The 20,935-nt window shown below is 38.6% G+C and overlaps 2 protein-coding genes and 1 pseudogene across 2 annotated transcripts; 1 reads left to right on the forward strand and 2 right to left on the reverse strand.

Moving 5' to 3' along the window:
• Positions 1–855: 855 nt before the first annotated feature.
• Positions 856–2,986, reverse strand: LOC111604408 (digestive cysteine proteinase 1). Its single transcript, XM_023322464.2, has 3 exons — positions 2,821–2,986; positions 1,587–2,570; positions 856–1,523 (listed from the first exon to the last, which is right to left on the reverse strand). Exons 1-3 carry the CDS (start codon positions 2,867–2,869, stop codon positions 913–915), a joined length of 1,644 nt encoding a protein of 547 aa, XP_023178232.1. The 5' UTR covers positions 2,870–2,986; the 3' UTR covers positions 856–912.
• Positions 2,987–3,792: 806 nt separating this feature from the next.
• Positions 3,793–19,553, forward strand: LOC111604409. The gene is made up of 8 exons (XM_023322465.2): positions 3,793–3,872; positions 10,569–11,740; positions 15,014–15,160; positions 15,231–15,392; positions 15,451–15,627; positions 15,701–15,925; positions 18,683–18,975; positions 19,042–19,553. The coding sequence occupies exons 2-8, from the start codon at positions 11,287–11,289 to the stop codon at positions 19,213–19,215; spliced, it is 1,632 nt and encodes a 543-aa protein (XP_023178233.2). The 5' UTR covers positions 3,793–3,872; positions 10,569–11,286; the 3' UTR covers positions 19,216–19,553.
• LOC111604410 lies at positions 8,755–9,788 on the reverse strand (annotated as a pseudogene).
• Positions 19,554–20,935: the final 1,382 nt, after the last annotated feature.

Below are 20,935 nucleotides of genomic sequence, written 5' to 3' on the forward strand. Positions count from 1 at the left end.
GTTAATTTATTTAAGATCTGTATAATACTAAAAATTACATTTAGACATAAAATACATTTACAAACGAAATTTCGTAATGAAAATTGAAAACAGAAAATAAAAAAAAAATAAACAATAAAAAAAAACAAAATTAGTTTTATAGCATTACAAACAGCAATTACGTATAAATTATTTGAAGAAAATTCAATATAATCATTTTTACTGTAAATTAAGTATTTTGCATAAATTTTAAGTGCGAATTTTGAATAATAAGAGTAGAGTTTTTAGCCTTAACATTTGGTTTAACTGATGTACATTAAATATGTTAATTATTTACTAAAAGAAAACAGAAAAACAAACAAACACACAGAAAAAATGGGGCGAATCTTAATAACACTTCCGTCTGTAAAATACATTAAAAAATTGGATTCGTAAGATTCTTTACCATAATAAAAAGAAAAACGAAAAACACAAATAAAACGAAATAAAATTAAAAACTTTAAATGTGTTTTCTTGCTGTTATGGGAGTTTCCTTTAATAGTGTCTCAGTCACATTGTATAGTTCAAGCAAGTTGCTAAATTGGCCAATCTCTTATTTCTATCAGGCAATACGTGATATTAACTCATCGTGAATAACAAAAGACGAGATAAAGTGAACAAAGTGCAGTGCATAGCTGGTCATTGTCATCTAAAACTTATCGCTAGAGCGTAGTTGAGGTCAGAGAGAATGGCATAGAGATATAGTTGTGGAGTCGTAGAACTTTATAGAGCTATATGCCCTAGTTCGCGATAAGAAGCCAAAGACTTGGGTTATGTAGAGTATTGACATATGCTTTATTGCTTGTTCATTTTAAAGCCCTTGGGGCGTGGCATAACATATAGAAATGAAATTTTACAATATATGTATATGTAATTACAAATGTATCTGAGACTTTACATTTCCACATAGGTGGGCGTGGTCATGACGCCGCAGTTGTTTTTGCGTGCAGACATCAAAATGTAACCATCGTTGCCCCAGTAAGTGGACCAGGAGTTCTTCACTAGCCAGTAATCCTCGCCATTGATGGTGCCATAGCCAACGGCCAGCACGGCATGGTCAAGGCCATCCGGATCGTTCTTGCATTCTGGCTCATAGTAGACTCCATTCGAGTAAAAGCTAAATGTCTTGGGCGAGGCGTCAATTGCTACTGAGAGAGGACCGTGCTTGAGCAGGGCCAATTTGAAGGCGTTGGGGTCGTTGGTGGTGACATTGACAAAGCCTTTGATTGGTGCGACAAGCGTCACGTTGTTCACATGGCAGTAACCATCCTGACCCAAATAGGGACCATATTCCTCCTCCGTGGGCACGCCACCCACTTGCATCATCCATTGGTAGACGCGGAAGTCCTCGCCACCATCGCATCCATTGTTGCCATAGCCCCAGGAGCAATCGATCAACGCCTGCTGCGAGAGACGGACCAAATTTCCACCGTTCTTGAGGAAGAACGCGCCCTCCAGATGACCCACAGTTCCAAACGACCAGCACGACCCGCACACCGATTGATCTGTGCATGGAAAAGTCATCGTTGTAGAAATTAAAGGAATGTTTGAAGCGGGTTAGCACTTACCCTTAACGGGACTGACAGCTCCAAAGAGACGCCAATCGTATTGAGAGGGTATCTCATCTTTGAACTTATTCACATCATAGGGAAAAGGTTTACCCGAGTTGTAGCCACCGGATGACTTATAGCCACGACGAGCCCTCATCTCCTCTTCTGTCTTATCAGCCAGGTGATTGACGGCCAGTTTGTAGGTTAGCTTGGCACGATTCTTGGAATGAATGTATCGCAAGTTCTGTCGGAAAATATTCTTGCGATGCTCATGCTCCTTCTCGTTGCTATAGTCGATGCTATGCTTGCGCTTAAAGTGATGGAATGCCTTGTCCACATGCTCATCGCTGCCGGAGATGAACTCATGCATCGGATTGAAGGTGGCAAAATGACCCGGGCCTGGGAAGCCAGTGCAGGTGAGGCTATCATCAATCTCAAAGACTTCATTGGGTATATCATCATGCTCATAGCTATCATAGTCCAGATAATAATGATCATAATGGGAGCCCAACAGTGTATTGTAGCCGCGCATCTCGTAGCGCACTGGAATGGGCATTCGACTAGCTGGATAATGCGGCGACTTCTTGTAACGCACCCACAGGGTATAGACGTTCTTCTTCTGACCAATCGTCTGCTCCAAGCGGAACTTATCGCACGTATAGCCGAGGAAAGTTTCGGTGCCCACCAGACTAAATGGCTTCGCATCGGGCAATATACTTTGGATTTCCACAGCCTGCTCGGCGGTTCCATTTACCTGCAGGCAGCTCAGTTTGTTTAATTCTTCCTTATTGGAAATGGGCGCCAGCTTCAAAGCAGTGCCATATTGACCCTCGCCGGCCAGCTGATAGGTTTTCACCATGCCGCCATAATAATCAATGCGAGAGCGTTTCGTGTTCTTGTCGTACCAGGCGTAAAAAGGTTCGGCTATCTCAGCATAGGGTATATAAAGAGTGCCCTTTACTATGTAATTGGGATCCCAGCGAGGCGGCTTTGTTCCCTGAGCTGGAAAATATATACATAAAAAACAAACGGCACTTTAGCAAACTATAGCGGTACCAGCAGCCATTGCCACACACACACACGAGCACACGGGCTCACGCCACGATTTAAATACTCATAAACCTTCATATACACGTATTCATATATTACAAACACATACAAAACTAACACATGCCAATAGAAAAAGCCGCATAAATGACATTCAATCTCCGTCTGGTTTTTAATAAGTTTGAGTTTAATTAAAATTACTCACCTGCCAGTGCTAAGCACACCAGAAGTGCTAAAATTAACCACGAACGCATTCTTTGTGTTTCAATGTAAATGTTTATTATTTTACTTGCACTTTACTTCAAAATAAAATGCACTTGTGTTAAAAGTCGAAAACCTATTGAGCTACTGCTGTGGCGTATCAAACGACGAAAGCTAGCATGAGCACAGAGAGACTAAGTGAGAGGCAGAAAGAGAGAGATAGTCGAATTACGCTGTTAAATCTAACAGCTGTTAAGTAAATGATTTGATCGTAAATTTAGTGTGTGACCAGCCAAGCTAATTAACAGAGTGTATGAGGGAGATAGATTGTACAGCTTATGATAGCCACTGTCAATAGTCAAATGGATCATATTAACACGAGGGTGTGACCAAAACTAACAAACTGTTAAATACCAATTCTTAACGTTCATCTGTTAAAAATGGCGCGAGATTTAAACTCAAGTAAGGATAATAGAGACCAGCTGTTGTTTGTAGGTTTTTAATATGTTACTCTCAGTTATCTAGGCGCACTCTCACTGCTGGCTGGTCTCTTCGTTGCGAGCTTTATAAGGCTGGCTGCCCAGGACCCGAACAGATGCCAAGCAACCACCAAGCGAGCAGCATTGCCTTCATCCAAGACTCAAACGTCCGTGCAGTGACAGTGTACCACAACAACACGAGTGAAAAGTGCACAACTATATAAAAGCACACATACACACATACATATCCATGTCTCTATAGTACATATTTGCCGTAGCCCCAAAAAGAGTGCTACATAAATGATTTAGTGCGATTAGCCGCCGTGCAAGACGTGGAAGTGTGCACTGTGAATAAACGTACACACATACATACGTACACACTTGCAATGCATTAAGTATCCGTACAAGTGCGTGTAGCGAAAACAATTCCATTACGCTTTAACGGCATTTTATTTTTAGAAATTTGAAATGTGTAAACAAAAAAAACTCAATCAAAAGTTGTGAAAATAAAGTGAAATTTACGAATAGCTAACTAATATAACAAATAATTAAATGCGAATGTTCTACATTTTCCTGGGTAAGCATATATCTATTGTTGTTGTTTATCTCAACTATATGGCTGTGTATACAGCTCCTATATATACCTACAAATTTATATGGATGTGTATACAGATTCTGGCTGTGTATCGGCATCTTTGACATTATTTGCCCTTACCTTAGTTGTTATGTTTCGAATGAAAATTTAAATTGACCTAAAAATATTTGATAGTAAATTATGTAAAACTAGTTAAGCTGTAATTAAGGGTGATTCGCTTGCGAGTGTAGGAAGAGAGATGTGAAATATGAAATAAGAGTACCGTTAGTTATGTCCCTTACTCAAATCTGACAATGAAATACCCCAAGAAATATGATTTTTTTGGCAGCCTACAATATTTCATTTCAAACAAAAGCCTGCATTAAAAACTCCAGAGAAAAGCCTTTGACAAGCGCATTTGAAAGGAAACTATTTTACGTATGCAAGCATATACATACACATATATATATGTATGTATATGCATACGTATAATGTGTGCATATGTGTGTGTACTAGGAGATGTTTCGCTGTGTGTAACCTACATTTTAAGCGACAACTACAACAAATACATATGCATACACTCACACAATCACTCTTCCAGCACAAGTCAAATCCGTGACCGATGTCGTAGTCGTTGTCGTAGGCGCTGCACTGTAGGAGGCGGGGTTCAAGCTGTGACGGCGGCACATGTAAATTTGCTTTTATCAGTGCCTAAAAACGAACACACACTTGCACTCACACTCGCACACGCACACTCACACTCACACAGCATACAAATGCATGCTTCACAAAATCTTATATACCGTTTGCCCAGCACTGCTCTCGAGGGCACGACGCGCACTCTCGTGAGAGTTGCCAAATACGAAGCGAAGTCGTTGCGTCTCTCACTCGGTCGCTCGCCATTTCACACTCACACACACACACACACAACCAATTATACGCGTGTTATGGGCGCGCGTTGTCCACTAAAGGCAAAGTGGCCTCCCCCCTTTCTGTTACTCTCTTTCTCTTTCTGCCTCGCTTGCTCTCGCTTCCATTGCCTTGGCCAACCTGGTTGTTGTTGTGCGTGCTGCATTTGCAATTTCCGTTTTTCCACGCGGTTAGAATTTCCACGCAGAACGTTTTGGATTATGGACTTTTTCTTTAATGGCTTGCAGAGACGTACAAATAAATTGCATATGAGCCATTTATTTTGTTGCAATTCTTTTAACTTTAATTGCATTTACCACTTACCATTTGCCCACAGCCGTGCGTAATATATCATAATTAAATTATTATCACTTATGTAATTTATGGAGATTTATGACGACGGCCACACAGCAATAAAATGTCAGTTAAAATGTGAAACTTAACGTCATTAAAATAGTTTCTTGTACGAAGTAAATGACAGCGCGTTAAAGTTATATAAATTTGATTGGTTTTTTTATTTGATTTTCATTAATTATAAATTTGATTATAAATTTGATTATAAATTAAAAACGTAAAAAGTGAAAATTTAAAAAATGAATGAAATCTTAATAAACTATATTGAATATAGTTATAGAAAATAGAGACAATATAACCTTCCTAAGTTTTTCATTCAAATAAAAATATCACATTTACTTTAATAAATTATAATACTATGAATAGGATATACATATTAGATGCAGTACTTCCGATAAGTGGTATATTTAGAAAGTAGGGAGTTTAAATATGTCAAATTATAAAGTTCATATGCTTCGATCTATTCGCTTAATCAAAAGTACATTTAAAGACTCATCTCCAATATAAAGCGTTGCCTTAAGTGCTGAAACAAACATCATTCAGTTGTACTTAAATTTAAGTGTTACTTTAATAGAATATAAATATTAATTTGATATAAAAAGCATAAATCAAATCAGCGCCTACACAGAGGTTCTCTATCCTCGCCAAAGAAATATATAATTTAATCTGAAATCCACTTGCGACGCCCACACACGCACCCACAAAGCCCACTTGTTATAGGCGGCTATTTTTATGGCTTTCGTTCATTGTTTAGAACACATTATCACATTTTGCTCTCAAGGCATCAGCTACAGATATTAACAGTGACTGAGAGGCAGTGTTTTTTGTTTTTTGCTAGCGTTGAGGAAAAGGAGAACGGAAAGGAAGAGCATCTACTAAAACGATGATTCAGATTGTTGCCACACTTTGGCACACTAAGCTGCCTCAGCGGGTGGCAGCGAGTGTTGCGGCAGTTGAAGTGTCTATGCAATTGCTGAATGCTGTGGGTGGGTGTGTGGATGTGTTAACAATGGGTGGTAAGTGGGCTGAGTGTGATGGCTCGACTAACACTATCTGCCAGACAAACACTTGGATACGATGATGTGGTTTCTATACTCGTCCACAAAGAAACACGAGTATATTGGCTAAGCTAAGTGTTTCTATAGGGGGACGTGGCACATCACAAAATATTATGTCTTCCACAATTTTGATGTGGATTATCAAAGTTTCTTAAGGCAAGAAAATCACTTTGATTCATGAACGAGTATTGTGCAGTCAGTTACGACCAACTATAACGCGCTGACTTGCCGCAGCACAGCGCAGTGAATTTCTAGTTGGCATTGTCAATGTCAGGATGTTGGGTTTGAAGTCAAAACAATGGAATCATTGTTGCTGCACTTTATTGTTATTGTTGTTGCTACTGCTGTTGCTGTTGGTGTTGCTATTTAACAATTGTTGCTAGTGGGCGGTACGGGCTGCTTTTTAATTACCCTTGGCTGCCGCTCGTGCTGCCTGCCGAGCTGCTATTTATGGCTGTCAGCGCACTTATATGGCGTCTGCTTATGTGGGAGCATAGAATCCAATTGAAATTCTGATAAGAAAATCAACTCAACGCGAGCGTCACGACGTTACAATTATTGCTCATTCGCCTGTGCATAAATACGAAGTGTGTTGCTAAATATTAAGTTATGTATAAATATTTTTATATTGCAATTTAATTTTGCAAGCAAAGGACCAAAGATCCAATGCGTGTTTTGGTTAGGCTCAATGAAGGAATGAATATTAAAGATAAGAGTAAGTTAGAAATATAAATAGTAATTTATTTAAACAATAATCCTTTAATTATTAATTTTTTTACTGTGTAAATGTTGTTTCTTTTATTCGTATTATTACTAAGTATAACAAATCAATTTTTAATGTATAAATGTATAAATGTATACCCCTTACAATCATAGTAAGGTTTATAGTCAGTATGGGTAAAAGACTTAGACGTCTATAAAATCAAGCTGAACAAATCTATAGATTTTCTCTATAAAGAATGCAACGCAGCTTAGAGCCAACTATGAATACAGTCAATAGGGCCTTAAACTCTAATATCATAAAAAAATATTAAAAATCACTTCAATAATATCATTGATTATTTATTAAATTTTTTCTTTTTTTTAATTGCTGTTTTTATGTGCAATCTGTTTTATACATAAAATACATAATTGTTTTAATAAAATATTTATATATATATATATATATATATATATATATATATATATATATATATATATATATATATATATATATATATATATATATATATATATATATATATTTGCTAATCACTCTGCTGCCATCTTTCATTCAATAATTCAAACTAAATATCTATTGCTTTATATTTTTTATCGATTTCTGCACATGTATTTGTGTTCACTTTGGTTCAGCTTTTCATTTGGTTTCGTATTGCTCTAGCTAATGCGTCACAGTTATTCATTCCTTTTTCATTAATGTCTTCTTGTTAATCCTATTTTGCTATCTTTCGAGGTTTTCCTCTTCCGCTTGGTTTTCTTTATTAATTAAAGAGTCGTGGCCTTAGCGTCCTCATCTACTCAGGGCGGGAAATACTTTGCTTGCGTGACATCTTGACATGGACTCAAATGACGCCTCAGTCTTGACCAATCAGCAAATGTTGGCCCTGAGCGTGTTTTTCGCCAGTGCAAGCGCTGACAAAGTAGAGAAAAGTTTTGCCTAAGATGGAGATAGCAAGGATGTTGTTGTTGACCTTTCGTAAATATCTCTTATCTAAGAATTTTATCTATTGTATTTAGCTGTAGTTTCTATGTTGCTATTCCACGGAAAGACTTTAAATTAAGCCTCCAATTGCAGCTGCTGAACCAATTTGTGGCTAAAAGCTGAATTGATGTCAGTTAAAGTATAATTTACAATATAATCAAACAATAAAAATATATATCCGATAATAAATAAATATATTTATTTATTCATATATGCAACTATATCAGTATATATATGTGCACAGTATATATATCTGCCTTTCTTAACCAGTCTTCAAGACACCATCAGTCACCGCGAGTCACTCAAATTGAAATCACTCAATCTGGAATCCCACAAATTTACATTACATTACTGATCATTTTAAGCATTGATTGTTATATATATGTATTCATTTGATCCCCTTCCACTCTAATTTTATACAACTCAGTTTAGCAAAGAGCTTTTCTTGGAATGACAATTTATAGTCGCTGCATCATAACGACCCAGTGCGAATGGTCTTAATAGCCATCTCGCTCTCACTCAGCAACTGCCATTACGTCGTTCACTAACAGCTATCTTTGTCTTTTTCTCTCTCACAGAGAGAGAGTTAGATAATCAAGCTTGCATTGTGCAGTCTGTAGCACTTGTATAACAGTTATATAACAGCTCTTTACAAGCGCTCTGCCTCACACAACGCAGAAGGCAATCACAACCAAATGTAACAGAATTGGAAAACTTAGATAACAGATTCTGTTATTAATTCTACGAAATCAGATGCCATTGTCATAGATAAAGAGTTTTTTTAAACTATTCACACAGGAGCTTGGCTCATCGAATTAACCTTAACTTATGCCTTGTTATAGGTACAAAATCACTTCTGGTAAAGTTTATTTATTAAATTGCACAACAAATATTATATGCATATTTAGATCAGTGGATAAATAGCCCAGCTGGCAATGGAGCAGAGATTGTTGCTGTTGCGGGCCATGCGAAAGTAGCCAGACTCGCCCCATTTGCCCCAGGAGTTTTTGAGTAGCCAGTAATCGTGGCCTTTATCCTTGCCGTAGCCCACGAGTAGAACGGAATGGTAGAAGGCATCGCCGCTGCAGGTTTGACTATAGACGCCAGATTGATAATGCTGCAGATGCTGAGCATCGATGGTCACTGCAACGGGTCCTTCTCCGGCAATGGCTGCCTGCAAAGCGAGCTCATCGGCATGCTTGATCTCGACGCTGCCCCTGATGGCAGCTCCAATGTGCTGCTTGCTGAAGCGACATTTGCCCTGCTTGGCTTCATAGGGATACGAGCTGCGGGTATTAATGCCTCTGTTATCCGTAACATACCTCAGAGCCTCGTGCACTGAGCCGCATTTGCAGCCCTCATTTTTGTAGGGCGGATGACTCGAGCAGTCCACCAGATTCTGTTCGGATAACTCAATCATTTTTTTCTTGGTCTTCAGAAAACGATGCGATTCGATGGCTGCCGCTGCCGCAAAGGCCCAACAGGAACCGCAGTCGCCCTGGTTCTTCACTTCGCTGACAGCTTTCTGGTTGCGCCAGTCCACACTCTCCGGCAGTTGTAGATTAGCGTCTGCCTCGTAAACATAATCTGCATGGACAGCTGTCGTATTACGGCTGCACATCAGCGATACAAACTCCTTCGACAGCAAATCCGTGAATTGATTAACGCCCATCGCGTAGCTCTCAATGCCAGCCTCGTAGCGCGCATTGTGCGTATCAATCAGCTGTTTGTTCTCCTCGAAGATTTGCTTGCGCCGCTGTTCCTCGCTCTGATCCGCATAACTCTTAGCGTACAGCTGCTTAAAGGAGTTCCACTCCTCCTCAATTACAATGCATTGCACGCCGGCAACGAGGACCAATGCCACTAAGACTGGCTGCATGCTTAAGACTCGCCTCAAAACTAATCCAAACGAACTGAATTTTGCATTTTTATAGCGCTCTAAAGTTAACTCAGATGTGCAATTTCTTATCTTCCCGCATTATAATGGAATGTGTTTAATATAAATAAATATAAAATATTAAAATAAATATTTGTATAAAATAATATAATAAATTAGTTTTTTAACAATTAAATATGAAACTTTTCCAATCAAACAAGCTGCGGGCGTCGACCAAAAAAGAGCAATAGAAAAATAAATTGCTGTAGAATAAAATCTGCTTAAGATATGAAGTGGCTTATGATTTCATTTTGAAGCTACAGCTAAGACAATATATTATGCAATAGATAATAAGACTCAGTATTGGTTGACGCGGCTCATTCGCTGCGCTGCTACTACGTCCGGCATGCTGGCCTGGCGTACTGGACGCTGGGGTCAATTAAGCATTTAGCCCAGCTTAAAGGCGTCAGACAAGCTTATTAAATATTTCAAGAGCTGGATGTCAACAGCAGCCTTAACAAATGCTGAAATATAGCTATTGAATAATAATAAAACTCTTGCTCTTGCTCTTGCCCTCTATATTGGCGCAGCGCCAAGCAGCAACATCAGAAATACGAACAAATTTGTGTATAAGGATATCTAAATAATGGCTTAATTTATGCACAATAACTCTTATTCGAATTGTCGCTTATCAACGCTCTATTCAGGCTAATTAGGTTATATAATTTGAAGTAATCAAAACTCGGTGATAAATTCGAAATATATTTCTAACGTTGACCTTTTCTATTGTATAATTTTAGCTGGATAAATGGGCCAACATGTGGATGAAAACAGCAAAACGGAACAATTTCGTGTAATAAATCTGTAGATTGCATGAAATTAATAGCGAAACACAGCCACGCACGTACACACACACAGAGACACCCGTATATATATATATAAATAGTGCATGCAACGCATTTTTTTGGGTCATATGCGCGCTGTGGTGCGGTGGTGGGTGGCGGATGGTGGATAACGGGCCATACAAATAATAATAATGCCGATGATGATGATGATGATGATGACGATGTTGTTGTTGCCGCCAATGGCGCTGTTGATGATGACCACAACACGAACATTTTCGGTATGAGAGCAAATTATATAAAATTATCATGCAGCGCAGGCAGCGGCCAAGTTGGCCACTCAAATTCAACACAAACGAGGCTAAACTTCAACTGCAAACGTGGCGCTGCGTGCGGACTGCATGACGTATACGTAATATACGTATAGCGTATACGTAATAGGCGCTAGACGCTGTGGCCAATTGCCAAAGAAAGGCGAAAAAAACTAAAAAAAATCAAAAAAGTCAACAGACAAAATCGAACAAGCAAACCACTTAACCAACAACTCAACTGAGCCGAGCGACAACTGTGACAGGAGCAAACAACAAATAACACACATCGGGAAGGAGCCTTTGCAAATGACAAAAGTTTCGAAAGCGTTGAAAATGTGTTGAGGCAGCTGCCACAAGATGACAAAATGGCGAAGTTAACACTGCACCGTCTACTGCAGCGTTTGCAGCTGACGGCGCTGCAGTTGGCTAACGACACGCCCACTTCAACGCGACAACCGCAACTCAATAATAACAATAACAACACTAACAACAACAACAACAGCAACAACAATAGAAACCGCATGGCTCTTTTAAGCTGGCTGCATTTGTGCCATGGCAATGGACACTACTACTTAACGCTGGCCATGCTCATCTATGGCTATCTGATGCTGCATGCCTCGGCATCCTCAACAACAACAACAACAACTGCAAATATGTTGCTCGAGTCGAATCTAACAGCAACAACAACAACAACAATAAGTTTAGCTATAAGCGAAAAGAAACCAAAACGCGACGTTGCCCATGTGCCTGACGATGACTACGATGCCAGTTATCCCGATGATTTAGATGATATCGATGCCTTGATTAATAATAAGTCAGGTGAGTCACAGTTATATAAGACTAACTAGCTTACAAATGATAAGTAGAGCGAGAGCAACATAGGCATAGATTGACTCAGATTAGTCAGGTGCTCAGGCCACAACTGTGATAATGATAAGGTGGCCAACATGACAAGCACATGGAATACAGTTAAATGAAAATAAGCTAAGCAGAAGAGGTACACTTTAGTTTAAAGCAATTGCCAATCTAATACGGCAGATGCATAAGATATCTGTTGAGTTCAGATTGTCTCTAGCTAGTGGAGGAAGGCAGTTGCATAACTCTTGATTAAGATAGGTAACTTTATAGAACTTTATACTAAGATTAATAGTAAATAAACAATAAGTAAATAAATAATAAGTAAATAAATAATTTGGATTAGTGTGGAAAGGATGTGGGTAACAAATAAAGACTTTTTAATAAGTTAACAGAAGTTTCTGAATGGCAGCTATTAGCACTTTCAGTTGCAGAAATTCTATTCTTGATAAGCAAATTTGACCTTAATATTATATATATATAACTTAAAAACAAATTTAGTTTTTTTTGGAAAATATATATATACTATATATAGGTAAGCATTATAATTGAGAATGACAATGCTTATAACAAGGTTTCCGCACAAGAAGTAAGCTGAATTTCTGTAAAGCCATTTCAAGAAGCTCCCGGCTCTCAATAGATATACAGACGAAGTCCTTAGCAAAGTTAATCTGTTGATGTTAGGTTATTAGACTTATAGCTATATTAGAGTTTCCGCCTTAAGAAAAGTCTAAGTTGATTCTTATTAAGGAAATTTAGTTGGCTTGTTTTATAAGCATTATAAAGTGTAAATATGTTTAGGACGGTAAAACTTGAAATAAAAGTTGTAATTCCTATTCATTCATTGCTATACCTAAATAGATGATATAGAGTAAATAAATTTGTATATATTCCGGTTTATATGCTCCCTAGCTACCTATGAGATATTGTGGACCAATACACGCAGTTCACTAACTATATATATATATATACATATATATATATACATATATATCACTTTCGTTTATGGAGCTTCGTATGACACTAGAAATATACATAATTGGATTAAAAATAAATTCAAATTTATAAAGACTAAATTATGAAATGATTACATTAATATTATATTAGTCGATAATAGCTTGGGGCAAAACATTAAATAAATAAGCTACCCAACGTTCGAGTTGACCCCTAAAATGGATCAACTAAAAGTGCGCAGATTGGACTCAAAATAAATTGAATAAGCCGCTGAATCATTGCGGCTTTGTGCGGCAAACGAATAGCCCACCTGGCCAAGAGCTGGCATAGGGACTGTCATGGCAACGAGCTGACCACGGCTCACGGTCTCATTGCGTTGTTACCAAAGCAGCTCAACAAAAGGATAGCCTAGGCTAGGCAAGGCTAGGCTAGCCTAGTCTGCAGCTGTTGTGCAATTTATGAGAATTATGATCTGTGGGGAATTAACTCGCCGACACTACTATAGCTGTGTGTGTGCTGGCCACAATCCTGGCCAGCATTTTGGCAATGCAAACTGTTTGAAAGGTCAAGGGAAAGCCGAGAGTACGTAATAAATATATTGTTAACCCCTCCATGCTGGCTGCAGATGCAGATGCAGATGCAAATAAAGCGGCATCACAAAGATAATTGAATTTCATATTACGCTTCTAATAAACATGCCTGATACCAAATTTAATCTCTCAATTACAAATTCCATTTATTATGCCATTCTACAATGACTTCCAGCATAAACTGAGTGTTATGTGTGCGGGTAGGCGCGGGGTATTTCAGTGCTACTTACAGGGTATCTGCTTATCCATGTCTTAATACACTATTATTATTATTAATGCTGCTCATAAAAATTCTAATGCTTATGTATTCCTACTAATGCCAATGACAATGACAATGACAATGACAATGACAATGACAATGACAATGACAATGACAATGACAATGACAATGACAATGACAATGACAATGACAATGACAATGACAATGACAATGACAATGACAATGACAATGACAATGACAATGACAATGACAATGACAATGACAATGACAATGACAATGACAATGACAATGACAATGACAATGACAATGACAATGACAATGACAATGACCAATGACAATGACAATGACAATGACAATGACAATGACAATGACAATGACAATGACAATGACAATGACAATGACAATGACAATGACAATGACAATGACAATGACAATGACAATGACAATGACAATGACAATGACAATGACAATGACAATGACAATGACAATGACAATGACAATGACAATGACAATGACAATGACAATGACAATGACAATGACAATGACAATGACAATGACAATGACAATGACAATGACAATGACAATGACAATGACAATGACAATGACAATGACAATGACAATGACAATGACAATGATAATGACAATGACAATGACAATGACAATGACAATGACAATGACAATGACAATGACAATGACAATGACAATGACAATGACAATGACAATGACAATGACAATGACAATGACAATGACAATGACAATGACAATGACAATGACAATGACAATGACAATGACAATGACAATGACAATGACAATGACAATGACAATGACAATGACAATGACAATGACAATGACAATGACAATGACAATGACAATGACAATGACAATGACAATGACAATGACAATGACAATGACAATGACAATGACAATGACAATGACAATGACAATGACAATGACAATGACAATGACAATGACAATGACAATGACAATGACAATGACAATGACAATGACAATGACAATGACAATGACAATGACAATGACAATGACAATGACAATGACAATGACAATGACAATGACAATGACAATGACAATGACAATGACAATGACAATGACAATGACAATGACAATGACAATGACAATGACAATGACAATGACAATGACAATGACAATGACAATGACAATGACAATGACAATGACAATGACAATGACAATGACAATGACAATGACAATGACAATGACAATGACAATGAAATGACAATGACAATGACAATGACAATGACAATGACAATGACAATGACAATGACAATGACAATGACAATGACAATGACAATGACAATGACAATGACAATGACAATGACAATGACAATGACAATGACAATGACAATGACAATGACAATGACAATGACAATGACAATGACAATGACAATGACAATGACAATGATAATGATAATAATAAAGAGAACAATTGACTTGCAGCCAAAGGTAAATACATTGGAGCGCCATGCAACGAGCTGAAATGTGATGCAAAACTGTTGCATGTTACCTGCGATAAGGAGACGCAGCTGTGCAGCTGTGAACGCAACTATCCCGTGCAGCTGGGACTGATAAAGGGTTGCGCCAAACGTGAGAGCTTATTATTGTGGGATCGTTGTGAGTGGGAAACTGTATTTAAAGCCTTCTATTTGTCATCTAGCTAAGAAACTGGGCGATCAGTGTTTCTACGACGAGACCTGCATCTACAACGATGAGAACTCCCTCTGTGTTCAGGTGCGGCACAATGCGATGTGTCAGTGCGCCAGTGGCTATCATTCGGTCAGCTATACGAAGCCAACGAGGCGGGTCTTTTGCACACCTGGTGAGATGGCACTTGGCTCTTAATCGAACCGATGAATCATTTACCTCTTCTTGGACAGATCTTAGCGAGCTGAGTTCGGATTTGCCCACGCTGCTGGGTGTTTCCTCGGGCATTGCAGTGCTGGCGGGTCTCATTTGCATGGTGTTGCATCTGTTTAGCAAGACCAAGTATCCGAGGCATCGCAATTTCGGTGATGCCAATATTCCGCCGCCCATACTCTACTCCAGCGATACAGGTGAGTGGGCGGTTTGGCGGTGGGACGGATTGGAGTTTCTATAATTGATACTGTGCTTTGTGCTCCCCCTCAGGCATACCGCTGACCGTGCACTCGGCACGTCCATCGTCGCGTTCCAGCATCCGGTCGACGGGCTCGATAGGGTCATTTGGTAATCGTCGCGCCTCGTCCGGCGGACTGACTGGCGCTGCAGGCGGCGGCGGCGGCGTCGGCCACAGCAGCGGTGGCGGCGGTGGTGGCGGCGGCGGACCCGGCGGCAGCGGTTCGAAGGGCATACTTGTGTCGACGTCTCGTACAGGTGCGGCTAGATCGGCCGCCATATTGCTCATATCGTGTCACATTACGGCCGTGTCCAAACAAAATTCACGCGCCTCATCGCGTCACACGTCTGGCGCCGGCTGCAGCCAGCATTCGCGCGACAATCTTGACGAGAACAACGGCTGCAACGGCTCCGGCTCGGGCGGGGCTGGTGGTGGTGGCAGCGATGGCGGCTGTCGCAGTTGCGAGAGCACGCTCTCAATGAACCGCCAGCTGCAGAAGCAATTGAATCATCAACGGCACCTGCTCAGCTTTGAGCTGTCGCCGGCGAAGACAAAGAATCAGGATAGATTTAGGACCCTCTTGGGCATGAATGGCATTCATAATTATGATGATGACGATGATAATAATGATGATGATGGGTTCAATAGCATAGGTGGCGGTGGCGGTGGCAGTGGCTGTGGCGTTGGCGTTGGCGTCGACTATGGCAGCGGCATTGGCGGTGGTGCCGAGCTGCATCATTTGCAAATTGGCGCCCTGCCCACGCCGGCGAGCGAAACGCCCAGATTTGCGGTAAATCAACTCATCAGTCAGCAGTCATTCAGCGTCAATCATCAACATCAACATCGACATCGACATCGACATCAATCACTAACAATCACAATTGGCCAATTTGTAGCCTTCATCCCGCATAGCAACTATGTGTTCTCTTTATAAGTTCTCTTGTTCTTCTATTGGTGTTTTGAATTCCTGCTCTCTATATACATTGTGTACCAAAACCTCTTTCATATCCAAACACCTACACGCAGTTGAGGTCATTGTGTTGAGCTCGTTCGGCAAGCAGCTGACTTATATTGTGGACTGCATCGGCTTGACTCGGAGTAGCTAATGAATCCTTTAGCTTTAGCTTGATTGTAAGCTAGATAAAATATATTTTAATTAATTTGAAATTATTTAAATTTAAAACAAAAATTAAAAAAATATTATGAAAATATATAATCGCTTGAAATATTTGTACTTTCATATTATTGTTTAGAAATATTTTTATTTCATTGCTTAAATTAAATTTTAAAAATATATATTACTAAAAACATATATATTTAATATATACAACAGCAAAAAATATATAAAAAACATATCTAAAGCTGAGTTGCCTTGCAAAGAAGACCTCAATATTGAAGTAAGCTTAATGTTTACGTATACTTAATATTCAAGCAGTTAATGTTTCACAACTGAAACCCGACAAGTCTCCACAATATAAATGCTCCTTAACACTGACCGCAACATCATCTGCTCATTGGCTCCATTGGATGTGTACATTGGCTCATTTGAAATCATCTTCTTTGCAGTATTTCCTTAAATAGTTAACAATAAAACAAAACCCGTCGAAAACTCTAAGTCTTGGTCTTATGTTCTATATGATCGATGTTTAATGTGCTTCCAAATCTCTGTTTCAAATTTAAAAGTTGTTTGTTTGGTTTTTTTCATTTACGTTACAATCAAATTTTAAAATTAAAATAAAAAAAATACAACATACAAAGACACATGAAACACACACAACTGTAGAAAAGCGCTAAAGCAAAAACAACAACGAATCAAATTATATTCCAGATCCGACATTTGATAGTCTTTTAATAAATATCTGAACACGAGTACAAAAAATACTAAATGCAGTTGAGCCGGCGCAAGTTGTAAACAATATTGAACATATTTCAGAAGCCAACTTGACTATAACGCAAATGATATATACTCTATATATATATATATATAGAGATACAACTGCAGCTTGACAATATGATATCGAAGCAATATGGCGGTGACTATGTTCCTGTTTCCAGAAATTTTTATAACACCATTATCTAATTCTTTAAAACAAAATAATGCAAATTATTATGATATCTACACGCACACGCACACACACACACATACACAAATACTTACACACACACGTACACTTAATATTCCAAATTGCATGTATTCTGTGAGCGGACCCCATTGACTAAAGCCACGCGAACTGATCCCAAGTTTTGTCTTATTCGTTATTCGCTTCTACCTGAATGAGATTGAATGCATTTTATTAAAAACAAAAGAAGAAATCTTTCTCTTATTTATATATTTAACTCATTTCTAGCATTTAATCGAGTTTTAACATACGACTTAACCTTAATATATAACATTTAACAGACTTTGTATGCAATAACAGCTGCAGTGTATACTTTTTTTGCCACCACTGTAATGCTTAGGCTTAGGCTGTGTTCTGTTCTGTTTTCTGTTGCCGCAATCACTCGATGTCCACAGGTTGTTTCATTCCAGCGTTTCACTTGCCAATTTACACAGCTTATGTTCCATTCTCGTCTATATTACTGAAATTCGTAACTACAGACAAATTGCCATGAAATATTAAATATTTTTCAGAATTAGTTTTAGCAGATTTTCAAGCAGACTCTTTCAGTATATTTTCTTTTCGATTGCCTGCTTAAGTTATGCACTTTAAAGATACATATATAGATATTTTATACTACCTGTTTAGAGCTTATAGACATAGATGCCTTGCCTGCAATGATGGCGTTTGCTTTGCCTCTTTCTCTCTCTCTCTCTCTCTCTCTCTCTCTCTCTCTCTTTGTCTCTGTGTCTCAAACTCTTTTGCTGTAACTGTTTCTATCTCTGTCTCTCTTTCTGTATTTGTCTCTCTGTTTGCTTCCGCCTCTGCTTCGATAATTAATATGCTGCTTACAGAACTAAAGAATTTCGAGTGACAAACTGATTTGATATATATAAAACTTATATCCGTTTGCAGGTTCTCGAAGACCAAGTCTAGCATCGGTGCATAGCACAAGCTCCTCGGTGCGCAGCTACAGCATGATGCGCTTTGAGAAGGAGGTGCAACAGAAGGAGATCAGGCAGGAGATGAAACTGCGCCTTGCCCGACTCCAGCAGCAGCAGCATCTCACCCAAAACAAGCCGCAGATTATCATTGGAGAGGCGCTGCTACAGCATGGAGCGCTCAGTCGTGTTACAATGGCCACGCCCAGTCCGCTGACGCCCAATTCCCTGGACGAGCTGCTGCCATCGCTAGATGAGAACCAGGAGGTATGTCCGCCTGCCAATTCCACACAGACAGACCCCAATGCAACTGCTTTACCCACTCTACTTCAGTATCCACCCCGGCTGGAGAGCACATACAAGCAGCTGGTGCAGCCAGCAGCAACTACAACAAGCCCTGGCCGTGGTCCTGGCGCAGGTATCAGCTCTGGTTCCGTGTCCGGCTCCAGTTCCGGCCGCATAAACGGCTACAACGGCCCCTGCAGCTCATCGACTGAAGCGCTCTAAACACAGATCTCGTATCGATCGTAGCTCTTAAGCAAGCCTCCCCCCTTAAAGTAATCGAAGTTAAGTTCAATGCTTAAATGTTAGTTCACTGAATTAAACGTCAAACGTGTTTAGTTATAGCCAATTAGATTATGTGTAACATAGTAAGCGTCTCCTTTCATGGGCAAGAGCTGACCTAGAGAGCATTCAATACGCGCTATCCTCCGATTGGATGCGTCCCTATATCGTATATACCGTGTTCTATATGCGTATTGTCGTCGTATTTTGTAGACAAATACAAACGTTAAAAGCAACGTTTTTCTATCACTTTCTTGGTTCTATTACAAATATTATTTTTATCAAACAAAAATTTGAAAACAGAAATCTTTTATTCTGAAAAGTAATTTAAAAATATTTATTTTTATTTATTTTATTTTTCTAATGCGAATGTTATGTTTTGTCTCTGCATATACACACATGTACCCTTAAAAATAAAAACATTAAAAATATATTGTAAGCAATATGGTATAAACAAATGGATAGTGTAAAGTTAATTGTTAATAGTGAGTTTAGGCGTGCATACCCTAAAGTTTAGTACTGATTAAATATACGCAAAAGAATTTATAAAATCGGTTTATACAATTTATACATTAAGGTATTACATGAGATACCAAGAAAAACGGATAAAACGCAAAAATTAACAATTATGTCATAATAATAGAGTATTCAATAGGCGAGCTATGAATAGCATTCGTTTGCCTACAAAACGTTTAGGTAAAAGCAAATCTATACAAGAAATTGTAATAATCCCTTGTTGATTTTATGTTTCCTATATTCGGAATTTCATATAGTTAAATGTACTGTATATACACACATACATATACATATATATGTGTTAAATGAATGAATTGAATGGCTCTTCAGCTATAGGGTCATATAGTATATCTGATTTCGATCGATTGCTGGTCTGGTAATATTATTGAAAGCTTTTGCAGTGTTTGTTGTACAAATTGTCTCTGTATTATCTACCAAGTAATTAGCGAAGACGTCAGCTATAGACAAATATAAGTGTTAACGATAAGCCTATGGCACATATGAATAGATCCGATATACCGTGAGCCAGCTGCAAATACATCTGTATAATTTATGCATTTCCTACAGAGGCGTTTCAAACTGAATACAATAACCGAAATGTACTATACCAAATACTATCCGAATACTATATCTACGCCATATATTAACTGATATGTAGTATTTACCTAAAAGGTTGTTCGAAACATTTCCTTTGACTTTGCCAACGTTCAGCTGCTTCACTTGTAGTCCCTATGTTCATAGCGCTGCTATAGCTACATTAATATATACCCTCTATATATATATGTATCTCTGTTTGGTATTGTCTCTGACAGTTGTTACATATCTGCCGAGCTTCTCTAGGAAGTGGTAACATATCCAAATTGTGCAATTACAAACTGAGTTCAGTTGGGCAACTCGCGATTCCCACAATTCCTAATCAAATATTCGATTATATTTTGGGTTCTCTTTTATTTAGAATATCTTAGACTCCGTAGCTCTAGTTTTAACTTTGTTTGCCAGTTTTCAGATCCATTTCCATTGTTTTGCGTTTCATTCCAAGATTCCTTCACTTAACTTTCGTAATGTTAAATGTTCATGGAGACAGTTAGAAGTCCCCTAGCATTCATATAGCACGTGAAACGGCGGGCAGACTCCGTAATATTGTGAA

Source organism: Drosophila hydei, unplaced genomic scaffold (genome assembly GCF_003285905.1).
Source record: "Drosophila hydei strain 15085-1641.00,03,60 unplaced genomic scaffold, DhydRS2 tig00000001-arrow-pilon, whole genome shotgun sequence".
Taxonomy (NCBI): Eukaryota; Metazoa; Arthropoda; class Insecta; order Diptera; family Drosophilidae; genus Drosophila; species Drosophila hydei.

What these genes read in the sequence shown, in the direction of transcription:
- LOC111604408 (XM_023322464.2), bottom strand. Translation starts at nt 2,869, where the DNA reads ATGCGTTCGTGGTTAATTTTAGCACTTCTGGTGTGCTTAGCACTGGCA. An exon ending in GGTGTGCTTAGCACTGGCAG is followed by an intron (nt 2,571 to 2,820) that starts GTGAGTAATTTT and finishes TATATTTTCCAG; the next exon opens with CTCAGGGAACAAAGCCGCCT. An exon ending in AGCTGTCAGTCCCGTTAAGG is followed by an intron (nt 1,524 to 1,586) that starts GTAAGTGCTAAC and finishes TTCCATGCACAG; the next exon opens with ATCAATCGGTGTGCGGGTCG.
- LOC111604409 (XM_023322465.2), top strand. Translation starts at nt 11,287, where the DNA reads ATGGCGAAGTTAACACTGCACCGTCTACTGCAGCGTTTGCAGCTGACG. An exon ending in CTTGATTAATAATAAGTCAG is followed by an intron (nt 11,741 to 15,013) that starts GTGAGTCACAGT and finishes ATTGACTTGCAG; the next exon opens with CCAAAGGTAAATACATTGGA. An exon ending in TGTGTCGACGTCTCGTACAG is followed by an intron (nt 15,926 to 18,682) that starts GTGCGGCTAGAT and finishes ATCCGTTTGCAG; the next exon opens with GTTCTCGAAGACCAAGTCTA.